Source organism: Andrographis paniculata, unplaced genomic scaffold (genome assembly GCF_009805555.1).
Source record: "Andrographis paniculata isolate CXL003 unplaced genomic scaffold, ASM980555v1 Contig35END, whole genome shotgun sequence".
Taxonomy (NCBI): Eukaryota; Viridiplantae; Streptophyta; class Magnoliopsida; order Lamiales; family Acanthaceae; genus Andrographis; species Andrographis paniculata.
The window spans coordinates 463,678-482,349 of NW_026137568.1; the positions used below are offsets into that span (position 1 = coordinate 463,678).

The 18,672-nt window shown below is 37.0% G+C and overlaps 5 protein-coding genes across 8 annotated transcripts; 1 reads left to right on the forward strand and 4 right to left on the reverse strand.

The window, feature by feature from the left end:
• Window positions 1-5: 5 nt before the first annotated feature.
• On the reverse strand, window positions 6-2,464 carry LOC127249146 (transcription factor TT8-like). 2 transcript variants are annotated; one of them, XM_051271833.1, is made up of 3 exons: window positions 1,515-2,464; window positions 981-1,426; window positions 6-575 (listed from the first exon to the last, which is right to left on the reverse strand). In XM_051271833.1, the coding sequence occupies exons 2-3, from the start codon at window positions 1,272-1,274 to the stop codon at window positions 201-203; spliced, it is 669 nt and encodes a 222-aa protein (XP_051127790.1). In that variant the 5' UTR covers window positions 1,275-1,426; window positions 1,515-2,464; the 3' UTR covers window positions 6-200. The 2 variants fall into 2 exon arrangements, with proteins under 2 accessions (XP_051127790.1, XP_051127789.1); XM_051271832.1 differs by having other exon boundaries at window positions 981-2,464.
• Window positions 2,465-6,623: 4,159 nt separating this feature from the next.
• LOC127249147 (CASP-like protein 1E2) lies at window positions 6,624-7,660 on the reverse strand. The gene is made up of 2 exons (XM_051271834.1): window positions 7,297-7,660; window positions 6,624-7,218 (listed from the first exon to the last, which is right to left on the reverse strand). Exons 1-2 carry the CDS (start codon window positions 7,521-7,523, stop codon window positions 6,882-6,884), a joined length of 564 nt encoding a protein of 187 aa, XP_051127791.1. The 5' UTR covers window positions 7,524-7,660; the 3' UTR covers window positions 6,624-6,881.
• A 3,409-nt stretch (window positions 7,661-11,069) lies between these two features.
• Window positions 11,070-12,673, reverse strand: LOC127249148 (divinyl chlorophyllide a 8-vinyl-reductase, chloroplastic). The gene has a single exon (XM_051271835.1). It carries the CDS (start codon window positions 12,479-12,481, stop codon window positions 11,234-11,236), a length of 1,248 nt encoding a protein of 415 aa, XP_051127792.1. The 5' UTR covers window positions 12,482-12,673; the 3' UTR covers window positions 11,070-11,233.
• A 97-nt stretch (window positions 12,674-12,770) lies between these two features.
• LOC127249150 (uncharacterized) lies at window positions 12,771-15,068 on the forward strand. The gene is made up of 4 exons (XM_051271840.1): window positions 12,771-12,970; window positions 13,105-13,290; window positions 14,304-14,552; window positions 14,628-15,068. Exons 1-4 carry the CDS (start codon window positions 12,899-12,901, stop codon window positions 14,907-14,909), a joined length of 789 nt encoding a protein of 262 aa, XP_051127797.1. The 5' UTR covers window positions 12,771-12,898; the 3' UTR covers window positions 14,910-15,068.
• Window positions 15,001-18,543, reverse strand: LOC127249149 (uncharacterized). 3 transcript variants are annotated; one of them, XM_051271839.1, is made up of 9 exons: window positions 18,169-18,543; window positions 17,396-17,484; window positions 17,030-17,202; window positions 16,308-16,401; window positions 15,866-15,976; window positions 15,635-15,724; window positions 15,451-15,536; window positions 15,317-15,381; window positions 15,001-15,242 (listed from the first exon to the last, which is right to left on the reverse strand). In XM_051271839.1, exons 1-9 carry the CDS (start codon window positions 18,407-18,409, stop codon window positions 15,136-15,138), a joined length of 1,056 nt encoding a protein of 351 aa, XP_051127796.1. In that variant the 5' UTR covers window positions 18,410-18,543; the 3' UTR covers window positions 15,001-15,135. The 3 variants fall into 3 exon arrangements, with proteins under 3 accessions (XP_051127796.1, XP_051127795.1, XP_051127794.1); XM_051271838.1 differs by having other exon boundaries at window positions 17,396-17,487; window positions 18,169-18,541; XM_051271837.1 differs by having other exon boundaries at window positions 17,396-17,508; window positions 18,169-18,541.
• Between the last annotated feature and the right edge of the window lie 129 nt (window positions 18,544-18,672).

Consider the following 18,672-nt stretch of genomic DNA (forward strand, 5'->3'; position numbering starts at 1 on the left):
AGATGTGATCTATTACGTTATTCATTAGCTCGAAACTACAAGTTTACCAAAAGTGTGTAATCAAATTCAACCTTATCTGTGCCTATAGCCTCCATATGAATCAAGAAACCTGTACCAATATCTATCATTCATCAACTTATCAAAACTTTGTGTTCAATCTGTGAACTAAATATATATATATATATACATTTATATAAAATCTATAGGGTTAGTATTTCTTCCCTTATCTTGTCGACAGCGCTGCCTTGATCACTCCCAAGCAATATCGTGGCCGTGAATGTCAGCAGGCGGTGGTCTTCAGCCTGCACTCTTGCCTCTAAAATCTCAGCCTTGTGCTTCTCAAATACCATCAAGATCTTAGGTACTAAACCAGACCTAAAGGGCAGTTGAATAGCAACGAATGTGGCACCATTTGAGACTGTAATATCCGCAGAGGAATTGTCATCTGCACATTGCAATAAAAGAGGTTTTGGATCTTCCCTTCGAACATTGTTCAAATCCTCCAACCTTTGGATCTCTGCTTCAAGATGTTTTATATAGTCCACTGTATCGCCAATGATTTTCTCCTTTGAGGGCTGCATCAAAGAATGTACATCTCAGATATTTGATTCAAATGAATAAAGTATAATTTCTCAAGGGCAGAGACAAAAACAGGATTTCGGCTCCTTTCATAGAACACAGATCGAGCCTCTGCTATAAGATCAATCAATGTTCTCCATCAAACTACAAATTGAATTTTGCGGTAAGCTGAAATTCGTTACATCATTCACTGAAATTGAAACACACAGATGAGTTAACTAAGCATATACCGTAAATCAACCAAAAAGTGATACCGATCAGTAATAAACGCACAGATAAACCCTAACTAGCAATCCTTGATCGAGAAACTTCTCAATTCAACTAACAATTATAACTACAGCAAAAATTCCAACATCACTACGAATTCAATAAACTTCAGACTGGATTATACATGAATCGACCTTGAACGTGTTGAAAAGAGTAGGCACCATAGACTGAAGAACAGAGAATTTCTGGCTCATTTTCTCCCTTCTTTTACGCTCCTTGAACAAGTTCTCCGCCCACGAAGCTTCATCCATTTGCCTCTTCCTCGAACCCGACCCCTTCTCAACATTAGCATTTGGGAATGGAGAAAAATACGATAATGGCGGAATCACATGATCGTTGTATCCCTCCATAATACCCAAAAGCAACCGCGTAATTTCATCCTCCTCGTTCTCTTTCTTCATCAATTGCTCCTTCCCTCCGTTTCCCATTTAAACTCAACAATTTTCAATTATTCCAAAATTTCACCGAAATTTCCATACACTCCCCTCAACCTTAGATACAAATATATGCGTGTATGAGAGAGAAGAAGAGAAATGTTGCTGTTGGGGTGGTTTTGGAAGGAAGAAAGCTGTTGGAATATCTGAGACAAAAACAGTTGGAGGAGAGCTCAGAGTGTAACAGTTTGCAGTTTGCATGTCTGTTGGGAGAAAGAGAAGAGGGGACCTGACCTATGTCAGTTCTATGATCCAATACTACGCAGGTGCATGAACAGCATCAATCTCCACCGTAGGATCATTCTCTGATTCATCGTGAACGTCCACTGGTTTTTGTGTCAATATTGGGCCTAGATTAATTATATTGGGCCTAAGTTTGTGACACTAGTGAACATTATCCTAAATTTTACACAGATTTTGGGAAATTTTGGAGTTTTGTAATTTTAAAAATAATAGAAAGTTACTGATATTTTAGATAGAAAAAAATTATTCGATGTGATATTTATTTTAAAAAAAATAAATAATAGTCCTTCCGTCCCATCATAGATGACCTATTTTTTTTTTTTTAATATGTCGCATAAAAGATGATCACTTTCCATTTTTTTTTAATTTTATCGATCTTAAACATATTTAACAAATATAAATCAATTTAATTAAACTTCTAATATCTTGCCCGTATGACCCACTTAAAACCTCTTTACTTTTATCTCTCTTTTCAGTTAATATAATTTTTTTTTCTACATTTAAAACTCTTCATTTTTTATAAAACTAATTATTTATGGTAATGATAAATAAATAAAAATAAATAAATTAGTTTTACTAAAAAAAAATTTATTTGTATTATATAAAATTTTATTATCTACAAAATTTTATTGCATATATTTTTTCGAGATATAATCTTAAAATTTTTTAAAATACCAATAATATTATTCATATAAAAAATAATAAACTAATATTATAACTTATTATTAATAACTTACTAATTTACACTACCTAAAAAATCGTATCCCTAATAAAATGATTCATCCCTTGCGGGACGGAGGGAGTATTAAATTTTCATAAAAAATAGACAAAAATGTTAAAAATGAACACTTTTCGTTGAAAGAATGAATATATAAAGTTAATGTATATATATATATTTAAATATTGTAAATAAATATATTGCAATAAAAATATATACAATATGAATCTTATTTTATAAAAAATAAAATTATCTTACAAATAAATATAATATAATAAGTATTTAATTATAATTAATATAAATTCATTTTACAAAATTACAAGGAATTTTGAATGTCCAATTGTTCTTCAGAGTGAACTTAGAGAAAATTTTGATTTTGATTTGATATTAAAATAATGTTGTTGAGTACAAAAAATAATAATAATAATAAATAATGGCAGTTGAATTTTGGATGGGTCTGAATATAAATCAAATGGCCCAGAAGTCGGACAGACGCGGAGGTCTGTCAAGAGGAAAGTCGGGCAAGGAAGAATACGGACAAACGCGGAGGTCTGTCAAGAGGAAGGTCGGGCAAGGAAGAAGTATGGACAGACGCGGAGGTCTGTCAAGAGGACAGTCTGTCCTTCTAAGGAGATAAGGCAAATAGAGCCGATCGGTTGCTCTGTGGTCGGGACCACAGTTGGTTGGTCTGCAGTCGGGACCGAGGTCGGTTGGTCCGTGGTCGGGACCACAGTCGGTTGTTCTGTGATCAGGACCATAGTTGGTTGGTCTGCAGTCGGGACCGAGGTCGGTTGGTCCGTGGTCGGGACCACATTTGGTTGGTCTGCGGTCGGTTGGTTCTCAGTCGGTTAAATAGGTCGGATGGTCCTAAGTCGGTTGAGCAGGTCGGGCGGTCCGCAGTCGGTTGAGTCGGACGACACGGAGGTCGGCTGATATGGAGGTCGGTTAATGCAGAGTTCGGACCAAGTGAGGTCGGGCGAAGAAGAATGAGACGGACGATACGTGGTCGGACAAGAGACCAGATGGTGGTCGCTTGACGGGGCGGCCAAGGTATCGTTTGGTTTAGCGACCAGTTAGTCTCTAGATTGGTCGGGTTGCACAGAGGTCGGGCGAAACGAAGTCGGGCAAGAAGGGACATGGCAGTGGATGTGCAGGTCGGACGAAAGGCATTTCTAGGACCGTTCAAGTCGTGAGAGGCAGTTCTTGGGCGGTTGGAGGAAGTTGCAACCGGCAAACGGTTGAAGAAAATTGCAACACGTGTCAACAGAGGAGAACTTGGTGGATGGTTGACAGCAGTTGCTGTAACCGACCAAATGATGGTTCAAACCGCTTCTTTAAGGGGTTATTTAAGGTCTGTTTTTGACCTAAAAAACCATCTTCAATCGACAAAAAATTCAAGAGAATTGTTTTTGGGGATCACCACTTTATTTTCCAGTCTTTATTTTTATTTTTTCCTATTTTATTTTATGTATTCTACAGTGTTTAGAGATCCCTAATCTCAGGCACCATCTATCAAATTCAAAGATATTTCTCTATTTTCGAATTTTACTTTTTATTGTTGAAAAAATAGATCAAAAATTTGGTGACCACAATGGGAGAAAGGCAAGATTGCTGATACTACGTCAATGGAGAATTTTATACGACTGAGGTCCGGCGGAATCGTCGGAAGGATCCACATGGCAGGCTCACAGCCTGAAGCATCTTCAGCACCGGTGGGAGAAGCAGTTTCACCACCCGTCATGTCAAATGCAGGGGAAATGCCACAAGCACATACTGATTGGGTGTCTTATGTTCAACAATTGAACAATCAGCATACTCTGGCTATGCAAAACATGTTGCGTGAGCAACAAAATCTAATGCAAAATATGTTGGATCAGGCGCTTTCCAAAGTCACACTACATTCGATTACGCCTCCAGCATTGTCTCATTCTCGCTTTCAGGCAACTTTGCCCGGACCAACGTTTGCAGGGCCATTATATGTTGACAGTACATTTCCAAGCGCCACAATTTTCAACCGAATAGATATGGGAAAGATTCCTCTAACTTTCCCAGATATTGTTCCTTTGGGACCAAGAGTTGATAATACTCAGCCGAATATCGTAAGGGAAGAGAGGTTGGAGGGACAGGATCATAATCCCATCCCAGCCGAACCAATTGTCCCCAAAGAAGAAAGATTGGAAGATCAAATTCATAATCTCACCCCTGCTGAGCCAGCCTTCGTTAGGGAACAGGTCCATAATCCCATTCTGGTGTTCGACCCTGTTCCACCCAGAATAGATCCGGAGGACATCGCTCAAGTTTTGCGGGTACATTTCAGAATGAATCCGCAAACAGTGAACCGACCGGCATATCAGAGGCCATTTCCAGAGAGAATAGTCAATGAGCATCCTCTCCCGAGGAATTACTGGCCACCAGAATTTCATTCTTTTTCAGGAGAAGATGGAGCCTCGACCATTGAACATGTGGGACGGTTCACGGCTCAATTGAGGGAAGTAGGCAATAATCCGTTTTACAAATTACAGTTGTTCGGATTATCGCTTACAAGAACCGCTTTTTCATGGTTCGCTAATCTGCCGCCAGGACAGTTGCGAACCTGGGAAGGCTTGGAGGCAGCGTTTCATACAAGGTTTTTTAACCCTTTCTCGACGGTATCACTCACAGATCTCTTGGAGATCCGACAGATGCCAGACGAGACTGCTTATCAATTTATAGAGCGGATACTTCTAATGAAGGGACGTTGCCCAATGTTCATTGAAGAAAGCGAAATGACCACTTTGGTGGTCAGGAACATGCACACCAGCCTTCGGGAGGCTTTGACAGCCCACGATGTTCGAGATCTGGCCAGTTTGGCATCCAAGGCAGGGAGGTTAGAATCCCTTTTTAGAGAAAATGATCACGACTTCCGTCAGGGGGAGGTGCTGAAGCCATGGTAGTGCAAGATCGACCAACGTGCAGGCCAGCACCAGTTTATTGGAGGTCGGGTCCAACGTAGCCTTGGACGATGGAGGTCAGATCCGAGGTTGACATAGCCTCAGATGTTGGCCTGCGAACTCCTAAACATCACGAGAAGAAACGTTTAGGAGTCTTGCGGATGAGGGATATTGTTGAGCACAAAAAATAATAATAATAAATAATGACAGTAGGATTCTGGATGGGTCTGGATATAAACCAAATGGCCCAGAAGTCGGGAAAAAAGAAGTCGGACAGACGCGGTGGTCTGTCGAGAGAAAGGTCGGGCAAGGAAGAAGTACGGACAGACGCGGAGGTCTGTCAAGAGGAAGGTCGGGCAAGAAAGAAGTATGGACTCAAGAGGACAGTCTGTCCTTCTAAGGAGATAAGGCAAATAGAGCCGATCGGTTGCTTTGTGGTCGGGACCACAGTTGGTTGGTCTGCAGTCGGGACCGAGGTCGGTTGGTCCGTGGTCGGAACCATAGTCGGTTGTTCTGTGGTCGGGACCACAGTTGGTTGGTCTGCAATCAGGACCGAGGTCGGTTGGTCCGTGGTCGGGACCACATTTGGTTGGTCTGCGATCGGTTGGTTCTTAGTCGGTTAAATAGGTCGGATGGTCCTAAGTCGGTTGAGCAGGTCGAGCGGTCCGCAGTCGGTTGAGTCAGACGACACGGAGGTCGGCTGATATGGAGGTCGTTAATGCAGAGTTCGGACCAAGTGAGGTCGGACGAAGAAGAATGAGACGGACGATACGTGGTCGGACAAGAGACCATATGGTGGTCGCTTGACGGGGCGGCCAAGGTATCGTTTGGTTTAGCGACTAGTTAGTCTCTATATTGGTCTGGTGGCACAGAGGTCGGACGAAACGAAGTCGGGCAAGAAGGGACATGGCAGTGGATGTGCAGGTTGGACGAAATGCATTTCTGGGACGGTTCAAGTCGTGAGAGGCAGTTCTGGGGCGGTTGGAGGAAGTTGCAACCAGCGAACGGTTGACGAAAGTTGCAACACGTGTCAACAGAGGAGAACTTGGTGGACGGTTGACAGCAGTTGCTGTAACCGACCAAATTATGGTTCAAACCGCTTCTTTAAGGGGTTATTTAAGGTCTGTTTTTTACCTAAAAAACCATCTTTAATCGACAAAAAATTCAAGAGAATTGTTTTTGGGGATCACCACTTTATTTTCCAGTCTTTATTTTTATTTTTTCTTATTTTATTTTATGTATTCTACAGTGTTTAGAGATCCCTAATCTCAGGCACCATGTATCAAATTCGAAAATATTTCTCTATTTTCGAATTTTACTTTTTATTGTTTGAAAAATACTTCAACAAATGTATAATGTAATTTTTTATGAAAGAGAAAAATAGAGAAATATGTATTTTTTTTTAAAAAAAAATGGAATTCAAATACTAGAAATTTGATATTTTGGTCCAAATGAACAAACCTTTAATTTAGATTAAAGGAAATTGGAGATCAAATAGCAAATCAAATTTAGAGTGACATATGGTGGGCTTAACTGTTCAATTATGTGGGGCTTTACCTAAATTATCATTTGGGCCTAATAAGTGGATAATGGGCTTACGCTTTAGATTCTAATTGGGCTTACTGAACATAATGGGCCAACCTTGTTAAATTGGCAAAATAAAATTCAACGCTAGATTTCTTGCTACAGTTTGACTCGAGAGTTCGAATTTTAGTGCTTTTTGTAGTGATTCAGTGTGGAGAGCACAACTAAAACGAAGAACACCAGCGCCGCCGCGCCGGAGAGGCCCAAGGCGGCGGCCGCCTGGTGGCAGAACCGATCGAACACGTTGCAGACCTTCTTCCACTGCACGTGCGAGTTCCCTTGGTAACCCATGAGGCCGATGGCGCCAGCCGCGCCTATGCTGGAAAAGAGTAGCGCCACCATCACAAGGTCGGCGAGGACGACTAATATGGCGATTCCCTTACTCGCGCCCCTGGTCGCCAGCGTCAGGATCAATGAGACGGCGGCGTGGCCGCACGCTATTGCGTTCGCCGTCACGAAGAAGCTGCGAAATCCATTTGTTAGGGTTATGGTTAGGGTTTGGATTTAATTTGGGGATTTCGGAAATTGAAAGTGTACTTACACATTAGCAGAGAGGTAATGCCATTTGGCGGTGACCGGAAGCTCAACCGGCGGCAGGGTGGGGACCAGGCTCATCGCCACCGTAGTAGACTGCTTGTTGACGCCGAGAACCACCGCGGCGGCCAAGCTGAGCGCCAACGCCAGAAACCTCAAAACGACGTCGCTTCCCCTCATCGTCCTCTTATTGGCCACCGCCGCCTTCTCTCCGTTGTACTGGTAAGATTCCATTTCCCCTCTTTACTTAAAAAGCACCCCGATTTAGGAATTTTCTGTAGTGTTGAAGAATTGAGGTTTTGAAATTGAGATTTTTATAGATGAACTAAGTAGGATCAAAACACTGGACTCTTGTTTTGTCTTTGTTTGGAGTTATGTCGGATATCAGCATAATGCATATATATCTTTGGAAAACTCCACACACACACATACGTACACATGTGGGTGTGTGAAAATGGGTGTCTGAAATTGACAGAACGACGTGTAACTACACCAATGTGACTGCAAATAGTATTCACATTTGGTTCTTGACAGCTTAGAGTTGGTTGATTGGACTGTGTGTAGTTGAATCAGTTCATAGCCATTTATTGCTGTCTGCAAATTATTGGTGTCTATATATATATATATATACACTTGTTGTTTGTATTGTGGGAGCTTCTAGCATTCATGTCATGTCTCAAAATAATGGGGTTTGTTTTTATTTTTATTTTGGTGTGGTTTATGTAATATTTTGAACAAAAAGATGGAGTATATTAGATGCAATGTTTGAAAAAGAAGTAGAAAGATATTTATATAAACTATGAATGTGAAAATTGAAGACACAATTAATCAAGGTCCCATTTCTCCAGCTAGTGGGAATTTAATGCAATTTGTTGTATTGATTTGTAGTTGACATGGCTAACGTTGGAGGACTTCCGTTTTGTAGATAAATAAATGAATGATTGTTATCCCTAATAGTTTAAGCGTTTAGGTGAGACGGTTATTTATATCATCTAACTGCTAAAATATTTTTATCTCTCAATCCGGTTGATACTATTGGGATGTCGATTAGAATTAATCAGTCCCATAATCAGCTTATGTTGTTAGTTCATATATGTGTTGTATTAATATACATCTTATGTTGAGATCAATTTCAATTTTATCATATGATATGTAGACTATTACTATATGTAGTATGTTCATATATTGCATTTGTGGTATTAATTTATAATTCGTGTGATGTCAATTTATGCTTTACTTGCTCATTAGGGTGTCTTGATATTGCCACTTATTGGATGTGTATAGTTTGTACTTTAGTCTTAAACTGAGAGTTATTTGATATGATATTTTGTTAAAACGAAATACTCCCAATGTCCATGATTGTCCATTCATTTGCTTTTTGCAAATAGATTTTAGAATTAAGTAGTACAATAGAATACTAAAAAGTTTCTTTTTACTAGTAAATTCATTTGTTCTTTTGTGACATTATTTGTAATTTTGTGTAAAGTACATGATTATTTTTTATTTAAACGAGGAATACGGATACTAGAAAGAGAAATGAATTGATTAATTGTTAACAAATTAAAATGACAAAATAGATAGATAGATACGTCCATGGACTTAGTATATTTTTATAGAGAATTGTCGAACGGCAAAAAAAAAAAAAAAAGATAAATAAATCTAAAAATAGAAGGCATTGTTTCTTCAAACATAATCAACTTTTCATACTAGCAAATCTCTTTTTGTTTCTTTGTTTATTTTTGTAAGAATTATGTCATCTAATCTTTATTACTGCTTTTATTTATTTCAATTAATTCATACCATACTTTTTGTCTCCTTTCATATTGTGTATAAACATAGAGTATTCTTATCAAGTTTATTTGTAATATATAGTATTGTAATCTACTTCCATGTGCCTATTTTTCTTCTACTTTGTTATTGATAACATAGTTTGGCAGTGCTTTCAAATATTCATGCTAAAGTAATTTATTGTTTTTTTTCTTTATAAAGTATCATATGATATATATATATATATATTAATTTTTACCTAAAATATAACATCAAAGATCAACTTATATGATGACATGGTTCAACATATTTATTTTCTAAAAAAGTAACCAATTTGAGTTCTCTCACATTTGTCAACTTTTTTGTTATTTACCTACTTTTTCTTCATTATTCTTATATTGTTGATTTATATAAATTTATTTATTTATTTACAGGTTACAACTTATAAAGAAATTTAAAAAAATAAAAATCTTGGAGATTTTGGCAAGTTGAAATAAGGGTATGAAAAGTATGCATTTAGTAGTCAAATTTGGTACGTACCCTTATCCCAAATTTTGTTCACATATTAGTGAACAATGCCAGAAAAACGAAGCTTCAACTTTTGACTCGATATGAAGCAGCTGCTGTCACACTTTTGCCCTTGAAGTTTTTAAAAATAGTAATAATTTTAAATTTTAAAATTATATTTTATTAATTATATGATGTAATTTTCTAAAAGATATATATATTATTAATAAATAATATTTTTTAAAAAAATATGCGTGCGACTATACAGAGCAATTATTTCATCATTAAATTTACAGTTGTAATGTAATGCATTTATGATTTGGCCACGTGTTGACAGATTTTCGTTTATTAAATATTTTAAGCGGTTATATCTTATATGCTCATTGATATAAATGGGCCTTAATATATATATGCAGGCCCGATAATATAAATGGGTTATGAATTGGCCCAAAAATATTGGGCTTATAAAATCGTTATTGACAGCCCAATTAACTGTCTTTGAATCTCTATTTCGATTTTTCTTTTTTGAATACGATAGCTAATATTTTCGTATAAATCTTATATATCATTATTTTATTGAAAAAAAAATCAAATAAAAAAATACCAATAAACAGATTGCAAATATAAGGGTATGTTTGTTTCGGTTAGCTCGGTGTCATGCTCTCATCCTTTTTCAATGTGTATTCTCTTATTTTTGTTCTTTCAAAAACGAACAAATATAGTTTTACATATTTAAAAAAATATATATGTATTTATAAACTAATTTATATTAATTATCATATATATTATTTATTTATAATATATAAAAAAACTAAAAATATATATATTTATATTCAATATATTTTAATGAATATAATTTTTAAAACATTCAAACTACATCTTAAATTTATTTCTAAATATATCAAAATATCCTATTATTATTTTCAGTTGTCCAAACCATATAGTATTATACTCTCTTTACATCGAAATCATTATATTAATCCTATATATAAAATATAAAATAATCTTTATAAATAAAAAGATATTATTAATTATTATTAAAATATAATATTAGTTACATTCTATATGAATGATATAAACAAACATTTGAAAGCAAACACATGGAGTATGTATTAAATTTTAACTCAAATTTCCAACCAAGTCCGATACTAAAGTCGAACTTTCAACCGTTAATCCCAACTTGCAATTAAACGCCCCTAATCCAACTTATGCAAATTACATTATCAATTTCTATCAATCAAATCTTGTTTTGAATTTTGATTTTGAATAGTAAAATTTTGAATTAAAATCATTGTTTAACGTAATATTTTAAATATAAAATTAAATTTTAATGTAATAAAATAAATAAAAATTAAATATTTAATTTGATTTTTTTTTTTAAGAAAAATAGTAGAATCAAAGATAAAATCTCACATGTAGTCAGAGCTATAAAAAAACTCAGACTCAAGTCAACTCAAAAAAAGAATAATCCAATTCAAAAGATCATCTTGTTATCAAACAACGATCTCATCGTAAAATCAAACTTTCAACCACACATCCCAAATTACAACCAAACGCCCCCTAATTCGACTCAATTTTCTTTCTAACAAACAAAAAAACACGACAAATTACAACATTAACTATTATCGATCAACATTCAAACATTAAAAACTCGACTCAGTTCGACTCGTTCAAAAGATCATTTGCTCCCCCAATTCTTGCCCCTCCATCCCCTCCTCCAACACCCTCTTAAAAAACTCCTCCAAAGTATCCTTCCCATAACTCGGCGTCTTCTCCGCGCTATATTCTCCCGCCTCGTCGTCCCAAACGAGCATACTCTCCGCCGCATAATACCTCCCGATCTTCCCGAACTCCGCCGCGTCCTCCACCGCCGGAAACACCTTCGCAAAAAAATCGAGAATCCCTATCACAAAGTCCATAACTTCGATCGGAACTTTCAAGAATTTCTCTTCTCTCTCCGCAAGCCTAAACAACAACTCCCCTTGTTGCAACGGCGTCATCGCCTCGCCAGGCCCGCCGACCGGCAAGATCCGATTCGCCAAATCCTCGTTAACTACGCAATCCGCCATAAATGCCGCCAGGTCAGCCTCGCTGATCGGCTTGCACGCGCACAATTCGCCGTCCCCGAACATAACGTACGGCTTCCCGTCCTTAACCAACTCGACTTGACCCGCCAAACTCTTGAAAAATGCCGTCGGCCGGACTATACTATAACTAAATCCGGCGTCCCGCCGCGCCTCTTCGGCTAACTCCGCCTCGAATTTCAGCTTTGCGCGCTGGAATTCGAGGAGAGGCTTTTGTACACAAATTGCACTCAAAAGAACAAAGTGTTTGGCGCCATATTTTTTGCCTACAATTAGGCTATTCTTTGTAGCCTCATAATCAATCTTCCAAGAATCCTTAACTCCTCCACTCCTACTAGCAAGACATGACACAACAACATCTATAGACAATCCAAGATTCCTTAAACTCTCCGAAAGAGAATCCAAATTTGTGACATCTGAAAAACACACATTTGCACCACTCAATATCCCCAATGTCTCATTTTTGTTGTTCTTGCCCTTGATCCCACTTTTTTCTCTAGCAATGGCTATCACATTGAACCCTCTTTTAACCAATTCTTTCACCACAAATTTCCCAATGTAACCCGTCGAGCCCACCACCAATACGTTGATATCTTTAAAGGGTTTTGTCCTAAACGAGGTTTCTGAAGATGGGGTGGATGAAGCTGTCGAAAAAATCGATCTTTTTCTACTAGGGTTTGAGATTGAATGTTGAAAGGTAGAAGAAGGAAGAGGGTTGTTTGGAAATTGATTGACGAATTGGGATTTGAAAAGGGATTTGAAATTAGGGTTTCTTGAAAAATTGAGTGTGATTCCATTGCTGGAATTGAAGGGTAAGCAGCAGCAAGAAGACATGGTTCTTACCTTGAAAAGATCGAAGTTTTGAGGATGAACTGGAATCTAAACGAATGGTTCATAGTTGGGGGGCAAAGATGGCAAGTTCGCAATTTGGGCGGGTCAATTGGGCGAATCTTGTCCGACCCGACCCAGTTTGGTATTAATGGGCGGGTTCAGATTTTAACAACATGTCATGGGCCTGGAAAATAGGCAATCAAAGGTGATCCAGCCCAGCCCACAAAATTAAATTAAAAATTAAAAATCAAAATCCAATCCATATATAAATAAAAACACGTGTCTTGTTAAAATTCTCCTTACCTCTACGCAATGAAGAGTTTCTTCACTGCATCACGAGATGTTTTTCTTAATTTTCTTTTCTCCCATCGTTGTTTCTGTCTCATTTTCCTCTGGAGAATCGATCTCAAATAAATAAATATGCACGACTCAATCGACCTACAGGAATCACTCCCCGTCGATATTGCTCTCAAAATCGTCTCCTCTCTTCAGGTAAAATAAACATATCTACGTATGCCCTAAATTCTATAAGAGGATAAAATTAAAATTTTCAAACAAGTTTTTTTTGACCTAATTGAAATAATTATTTGGGGTTTTGAAAGTAAAATTGAAGTTTTATGTTGCAGGTTTTGGATGTGTGTTCGTTAGGGTGCTGTTCGAGATATTGGAGGGAGCTTTGTGGTTGTGATTGTGTGTGGGAAGGTCTGTGTAGAGACAGATGGCCTGGCTTTTTTGAGGATGGAAATTCATCGGATTCTCAGAAGCAAACCCTTGTTGGTTTTGAACAAGGATTTGTCTCCCCCTATCCAAAGGTTCTTTCTTTATTTACCATCAATTTTAAGTAAATTAATATGTTACATTCAATTGTATTTCCAGTCTAAATCTTGAGGGTGTGTCTTCAGGCTGTTTTTTATTCTTTTCTGAGGATATGATTATATTATTTAATGATAGTTTCAGTGATTATTTTATCTCAACTAGGATAGGATAATTATAAAGATTGTATTGGGTAAATAATAAGATAAATAGTCTTTTTTATCCACACTAGTATTTACTTCTTTTTTTTTTAATGGCTCTTTGATAGCATTCTTGTAATATTATGTCAGGTGAAATGGTATTCCTTTATTTAAGTGTAAAGTATAGGGGAATTAGTAGTTTTTTACATACCAAAATGTATAAATAGATAGTGGATGTAAGTTTAATAATCATGGATTGCAGATAATAACTAGTTTTAATCTCTTAAAGTATATATGATTAAATGTGATTAGGGTATGAATTTGAAGAATAGTAAATATTTGAAATTTAACGAGGCAAGGATAAGGGAGCTTAATAATCATGGGTTGCAGATAATAAACTAATTTTAATCTTCTAAAGTAAATTTGAAATTTAATTAAATTTTTCCTGATATAAATAAGTGTTTTATAAGACATCTGAAAGTAATTTATTTATTTATTTATTTTAATAATACAGTATTAAATGAAAATTTAAGTGTGTTTTATTTTAACACATTCCATTCAGAATCTATTTTTTTCGAATATATGTATATGTGTGTATATATATATATATATATATCACAAAACAATCAAGCATTATTTAAATACAAAAAAGTTTCTCAAACCACAGTTCATACCTTAAACTGGTGTTTGTGCCAATTTTATTATGCATATATTTGTTGTCTATAGTATATAGTGTGTTTTTGTTTCTCGAATTGAGGCTTTGTTTTTGCAATTAGGATTTTGTTCCGGTACCTTTTCTTCGACGTTTCGATTTCACGGTACATTAGTGTATTGGTTGAAAGGATTTCTTGTGTTCTATATTCAAACTATAGGGTTGGAAGGATTTGTACATGATCAAGCATAATCAGATGTTAAGGGAAGCAACCAAGGTGACGAATTTCGTGGAAAGGTCTTTAGCAAACGGGTCGATCGAAGTTGGGAACTACTTGAAAGCTATTCGTCTTCTGAACTTATATCAGCTCAGGTTCAAAGATGTCCAAATGTTCATACTGAAACCGAACCTCAGTGTTCTGCACAACTTGCTAGCCTTGCACTACTGCATCTTCTACCTAGATGTCCCGGTATCACCGATACAACCCTCACGTTATATGTAATAATACTAATATTGTTTTGATTATCGGTAATTTTTTTTTCAGGAGGAGCAAATGATTGAAGCACTGAACAGAAACGGGATTGCGGAGAGACGAGTGGCCGTCCAATGGTGGAAGCTAGGCAGATGGTCTCAGGGGTTTCGTTTACGGGACGAGCTGCATTCCCGCAACGTGTCGTTGGCGGGCCTTGCCGAATCGAGCGACGAAATTCTCGGTGTGCTTCACCGTGGGGCGATTCATGAAGTTATTCGGATCCAGATTTCGGCTGCTAGGCCTTCTAAAAGGCCATGGTCTTGCCAAGTTGTCAACACTTTGCAGTCTAAATGACCGTTAGTAACGGCGAAATGGATTTCTCGACCGCACTTAAAAGGTAAGAAATTTTACTTGCAAATTATGCATGTTTGTGTACATATGCAGATTGGTTTTTATGTTGTAACATTTTATTCGAATCTTTCGGATATGACCAATGCTTGTGTTGTTGTAGTATTTCATCTACAATTATATAATCATATGCATTTAAAGAGAAGGATCCATACCTCTCATCAATGGTGAATCAGATGATCTCAAGGAACCGGGCAAAACTGGGGTATTTTGGTTCCCATCCCAGTTCATCTCGAGTTTTTGAGTTGTTTAGTCTTTTACCTAAAGGGTCTGATGTTCCTGCGAAACAACAGACGTTAAGACATCGATAAAAGTGTCCTGTCTCAACGAATATTTGTGACACTTTATCTTACCTGTGAAGCCCTCGAACTTCTTACTATACTTTCCACTCTTATTCGCCAATTCCATCAGCTCTTGCCTGAATTTGTAACATAACTATTAGTAAGGCCTTCGATTGAGACGTGTTGTTTCTAAGATTGGTCGAAACCTGGTTAGAGGGTTGTTATCGCAGCCGAGGAAGGTTCTGCTGCGAAGATTCTTTTTCAAGATTGCGATCGAAAGGGAAGCTGCATCCTACATTGAGAATGCTTCGATATAAATACATTGCATTGCTAAACTATCAGAATTTTAAAAACTTAAGATGAGAATCTTCGAGTTAGAATCTGCATTACCTCATAATGTATTAGATTAATGATGTGATCCGGCCGAAGATCGGAAGTTCCTTTCTGCAACCAGAATGAATGGGGGCCTCTATTTGATAGGTACTGCTAGTTAAGGTTCTTGTGCATAACTTTACATAGATATACATACATATATATATATGTGTGTGTCTGTATAGTTGTGCATAGTTTAAATATAGTATTCGAACATGTAACTCAGATGTGAATTTTAAAAAAGGATATGTATAGCCCGGCTAATCTAAGAACACAACCGCCAGCATCCAGCACCACTTTCTCTGCTTGAAGCAGAGTATCGACTCTGGGGCTCTTACCTAAAGGCATATCTGGAGTGTCCTGTAAAGTAACTTGAACCAATTAATTTGAATGGCTCTGAAAATTAAATGAAATTTCTCATTGTTGCATTTTACATAATTTCAGAGACGTATTTTTAACACCCTAATCCAATCAAACCTATTCTAAATTATAAGAATATGATCAGTTAGAATCTGAAGAAACAGGAGGACACGTTCCCAACAAAATTAGAGTCGGAAAAGACGGAGCATAAGCTTTATTGATATTGGAAAACAAATTTAGAAAAAATAAATTTGACAAACAAGAGACTGTAGGCAAGATCTCAAAATAATAATGAAATCAGAAAGTTTTGGAATTCAGATGAGATGGGTACCTCATCACAAGGTCCATTGTCAGTGCAGTCGTACGGAGCTGAGCTAGAAGTAAAGAGGAAGGAACCCTTGCCGTTCCAATTTAAAGTTGCTTCCCTAGGAATAAATTGCAACAAGAACTCTATTAATATAAACATAAAATCATTATTTTTCAAGGAGAAACAGAGATTGCAATATCAGATAAGGGAAGTTACATAAACCAGGTTCATGCTTAGACCAATGTAACGTGATAGATCAGGTTTGATATTACTTTAGTGTTGTTCATCGCTTCCCGGTAAATAATAATAACTACGAATATTACTTCCGAGTGTTTTTTACTGTCTAGTCAATTCTTTAGTTGCACCCTTTCCTCGTAGAGCTTAAATGGTAGGTTGCAGACAAGCATTCCTTTTCATTTATGCATTCCTAAGGATGAACCTGAATGATTTAACAACACTACTAATCTGCTATATCATTTATCCTATGCAGTTCTATTGAAAACTACAATGTTTCTTTCCCAAATACTGAGGAGCATATAAACCGACAAAAGGGAACTTATGCAGCCACTAGTGAATTCAATAAGGATTTTTTTAGCTACAATTTCTCTATCTAGAAACTGAAAATTCTAAATCTACATGTTGCTGCTTGCCAGTCTCACATAAGAATGACAAATAACAAATTATGAAAATAATAATAATAATAATCAAGTAAAAAATTTGTAGCATATGTATATTCTTCTGCCCACCTGACTTCACCAGGGTAATCTGGATTTCCAGACGGAGGAGCACAGAACATGACATATGGGAACTTAGCAGTTGGTTGTTCTTCTTTAAGACGGGGAGTGATCCCCATATCTATCAACTCATGATGATGATCGGCTGTTCTTGTCTGCCCACGAACTTGAGATCCCGGGTGTTCCTGCCACAGTAAAACACTCAAATTGATCAGTGATGGTATCAATATTGGAATGCAGAAGCCAGAGAAACAGGTTGCAGGTCACTCGATAAGTAACAACCACTAACTGGATCAATCACATGAAATTAATTATAAGAGAACTGACTTTAGTACACTACAGATAAGTTTTTGTATCATCTTCTTGGTAAAAAATTACCTCTAGCCATTTTTCTGCCACCATACGTCCCAGAACACCCGGCCCAACAATCAACAGGTCATTAGCACCAACTGCTCCCGTAGATGAGGCTTCTAATTCATGCATTGGCACACCTTCAATATCAAGACTGTCTTGACTAATACACTAGATGGTTTGAGACTTTTATATCATAAGAGCATGGTATCTTAGAGATGATATCTATAGATATTATAATAGTTTGGGGGCGTATGCACAGAGAATAGACAAATACTCACTGTTGGATTTAGTGAGTGGCTACTGTTTTCACTCACAAATAAATAATGCAAACACATGAGAAATTGTTACCCAGCACTCAGCTCCAAGCAATGGAGTTGAGGCATAAAGACATCAGAAAATATATTTCACAATCCGTTTTAAGCACAATTTGACCGTGTACTGAGCTAAAATGTTGAATAAGCCTAGATCGAGTTAAACTAAAACCAGGCATATGCAAATTCATCAAATCTCAGCCTGAGAAAATAACCGAACTCTCTGTTAAACAGCCTTATCCAGAAACTAGCAAGCATACTTACAGTGCTTGATTTAACATTCCTAGAAAATTATCACCAAGCAACAAAATGCCAGGCTGAGAAAAATGCATTTTGTATTTTTGAAGTACAAATTGCCTAGTACTTTCAGTATCTTCTTCTATTCCCAATGTAGATGCAATGTACCGCACAGTTATATATGACGAGCTAAAAATGTACAGAGATGGAAAACAGTTTCTATGTATGTTGGAGAGAGAAAGCTAATACCAGTGGCGGAGGACGCCTTGACTTTCATCGAAATCGGAGTAGCCACAGCTAACGCCGCCGAAAAACGTGCTCGCTTGAAGGAATCTAAATTGAAGCTTTCGCCAAATGAAAAGGCATCTGAAGAAGGCGGCAAACGCAAAAACCTCGAAGCAGATACCAAATTGACACCAATCTCCGGCTTCGGGGAACACCTCAGCAATTCAGTGGAGGTTAAAACGCAAAAACTGCCAGCGCTACTCATTTCCTGCCGGAGAAGACAATCGGCGTGAACTATCAATCTTCAACGAGTTATCAATTTATACTGTTACTATCCAGACGAAGGAACAGAAGGCACCCGATTCTCCTACTCCAATGGACTATCGACGCGTGTCACCTTAAGGTCTGGTAGCTATGTAGAAGTTTTTTTAAAAAAATTATTACGATTATGCAATAGCCAATATATATATTTAAAGGGAATTTTAAGATATTTTTTCTATAAAATATAAAAAAATATATACTGTTAAT

Coding starts and splice junctions, on each gene's coding strand:
- LOC127249150 (XM_051271840.1), top strand. CDS start 12,899: ATGCACGACTCAATCGACCTACAGGAATCACTCCCCGTCGATATTGCT. Junction 12,971..13,104: donor AAATCGTCTCCTCTCTTCAG/GTAAAATAAACA, acceptor TTTATGTTGCAG/GTTTTGGATGTGTGTTCGTT. Junction 14,553..14,627: donor TCTTCTACCTAGATGTCCCG/GTATCACCGATA, acceptor TTTTTTTTTCAG/GAGGAGCAAATGATTGAAGC.
- LOC127249149 (XM_051271837.1), bottom strand. CDS start 18,409: ATGAGTAGCGCTGGCAGTTTTTGCGTTTTAACCTCCACTGAATTGCTG. Junction 17,509..18,168: donor CAAGGCGTCCTCCGCCACTG/GTATTAGCTTTC, acceptor TTGATATTGAAG/GTGTGCCAATGCATGAATTA. Junction 17,203..17,395: donor TGGCAGAAAAATGGCTAGAG/GTAATTTTTTAC, acceptor TTACTGTGGCAG/GAACACCCGGGATCTCAAGT.
- LOC127249148 (XM_051271835.1), bottom strand. CDS start 12,481: ATGTCTTCTTGCTGCTGCTTACCCTTCAATTCCAGCAATGGAATCACA.
- LOC127249147 (XM_051271834.1), bottom strand. CDS start 7,523: ATGGAATCTTACCAGTACAACGGAGAGAAGGCGGCGGTGGCCAATAAG. Junction 7,219..7,296: donor CATTACCTCTCTGCTAATGT/GTAAGTACACTT, acceptor TGGATTTCGCAG/CTTCTTCGTGACGGCGAACG.
- LOC127249146 (XM_051271833.1), bottom strand. CDS start 1,274: ATGGGAAACGGAGGGAAGGAGCAATTGATGAAGAAAGAGAACGAGGAG. Junction 576..980: donor CTCTTTTCAACACGTTCAAG/GTCGATTCATGT, acceptor TCTTTGATGCAG/CCCTCAAAGGAGAAAATCAT.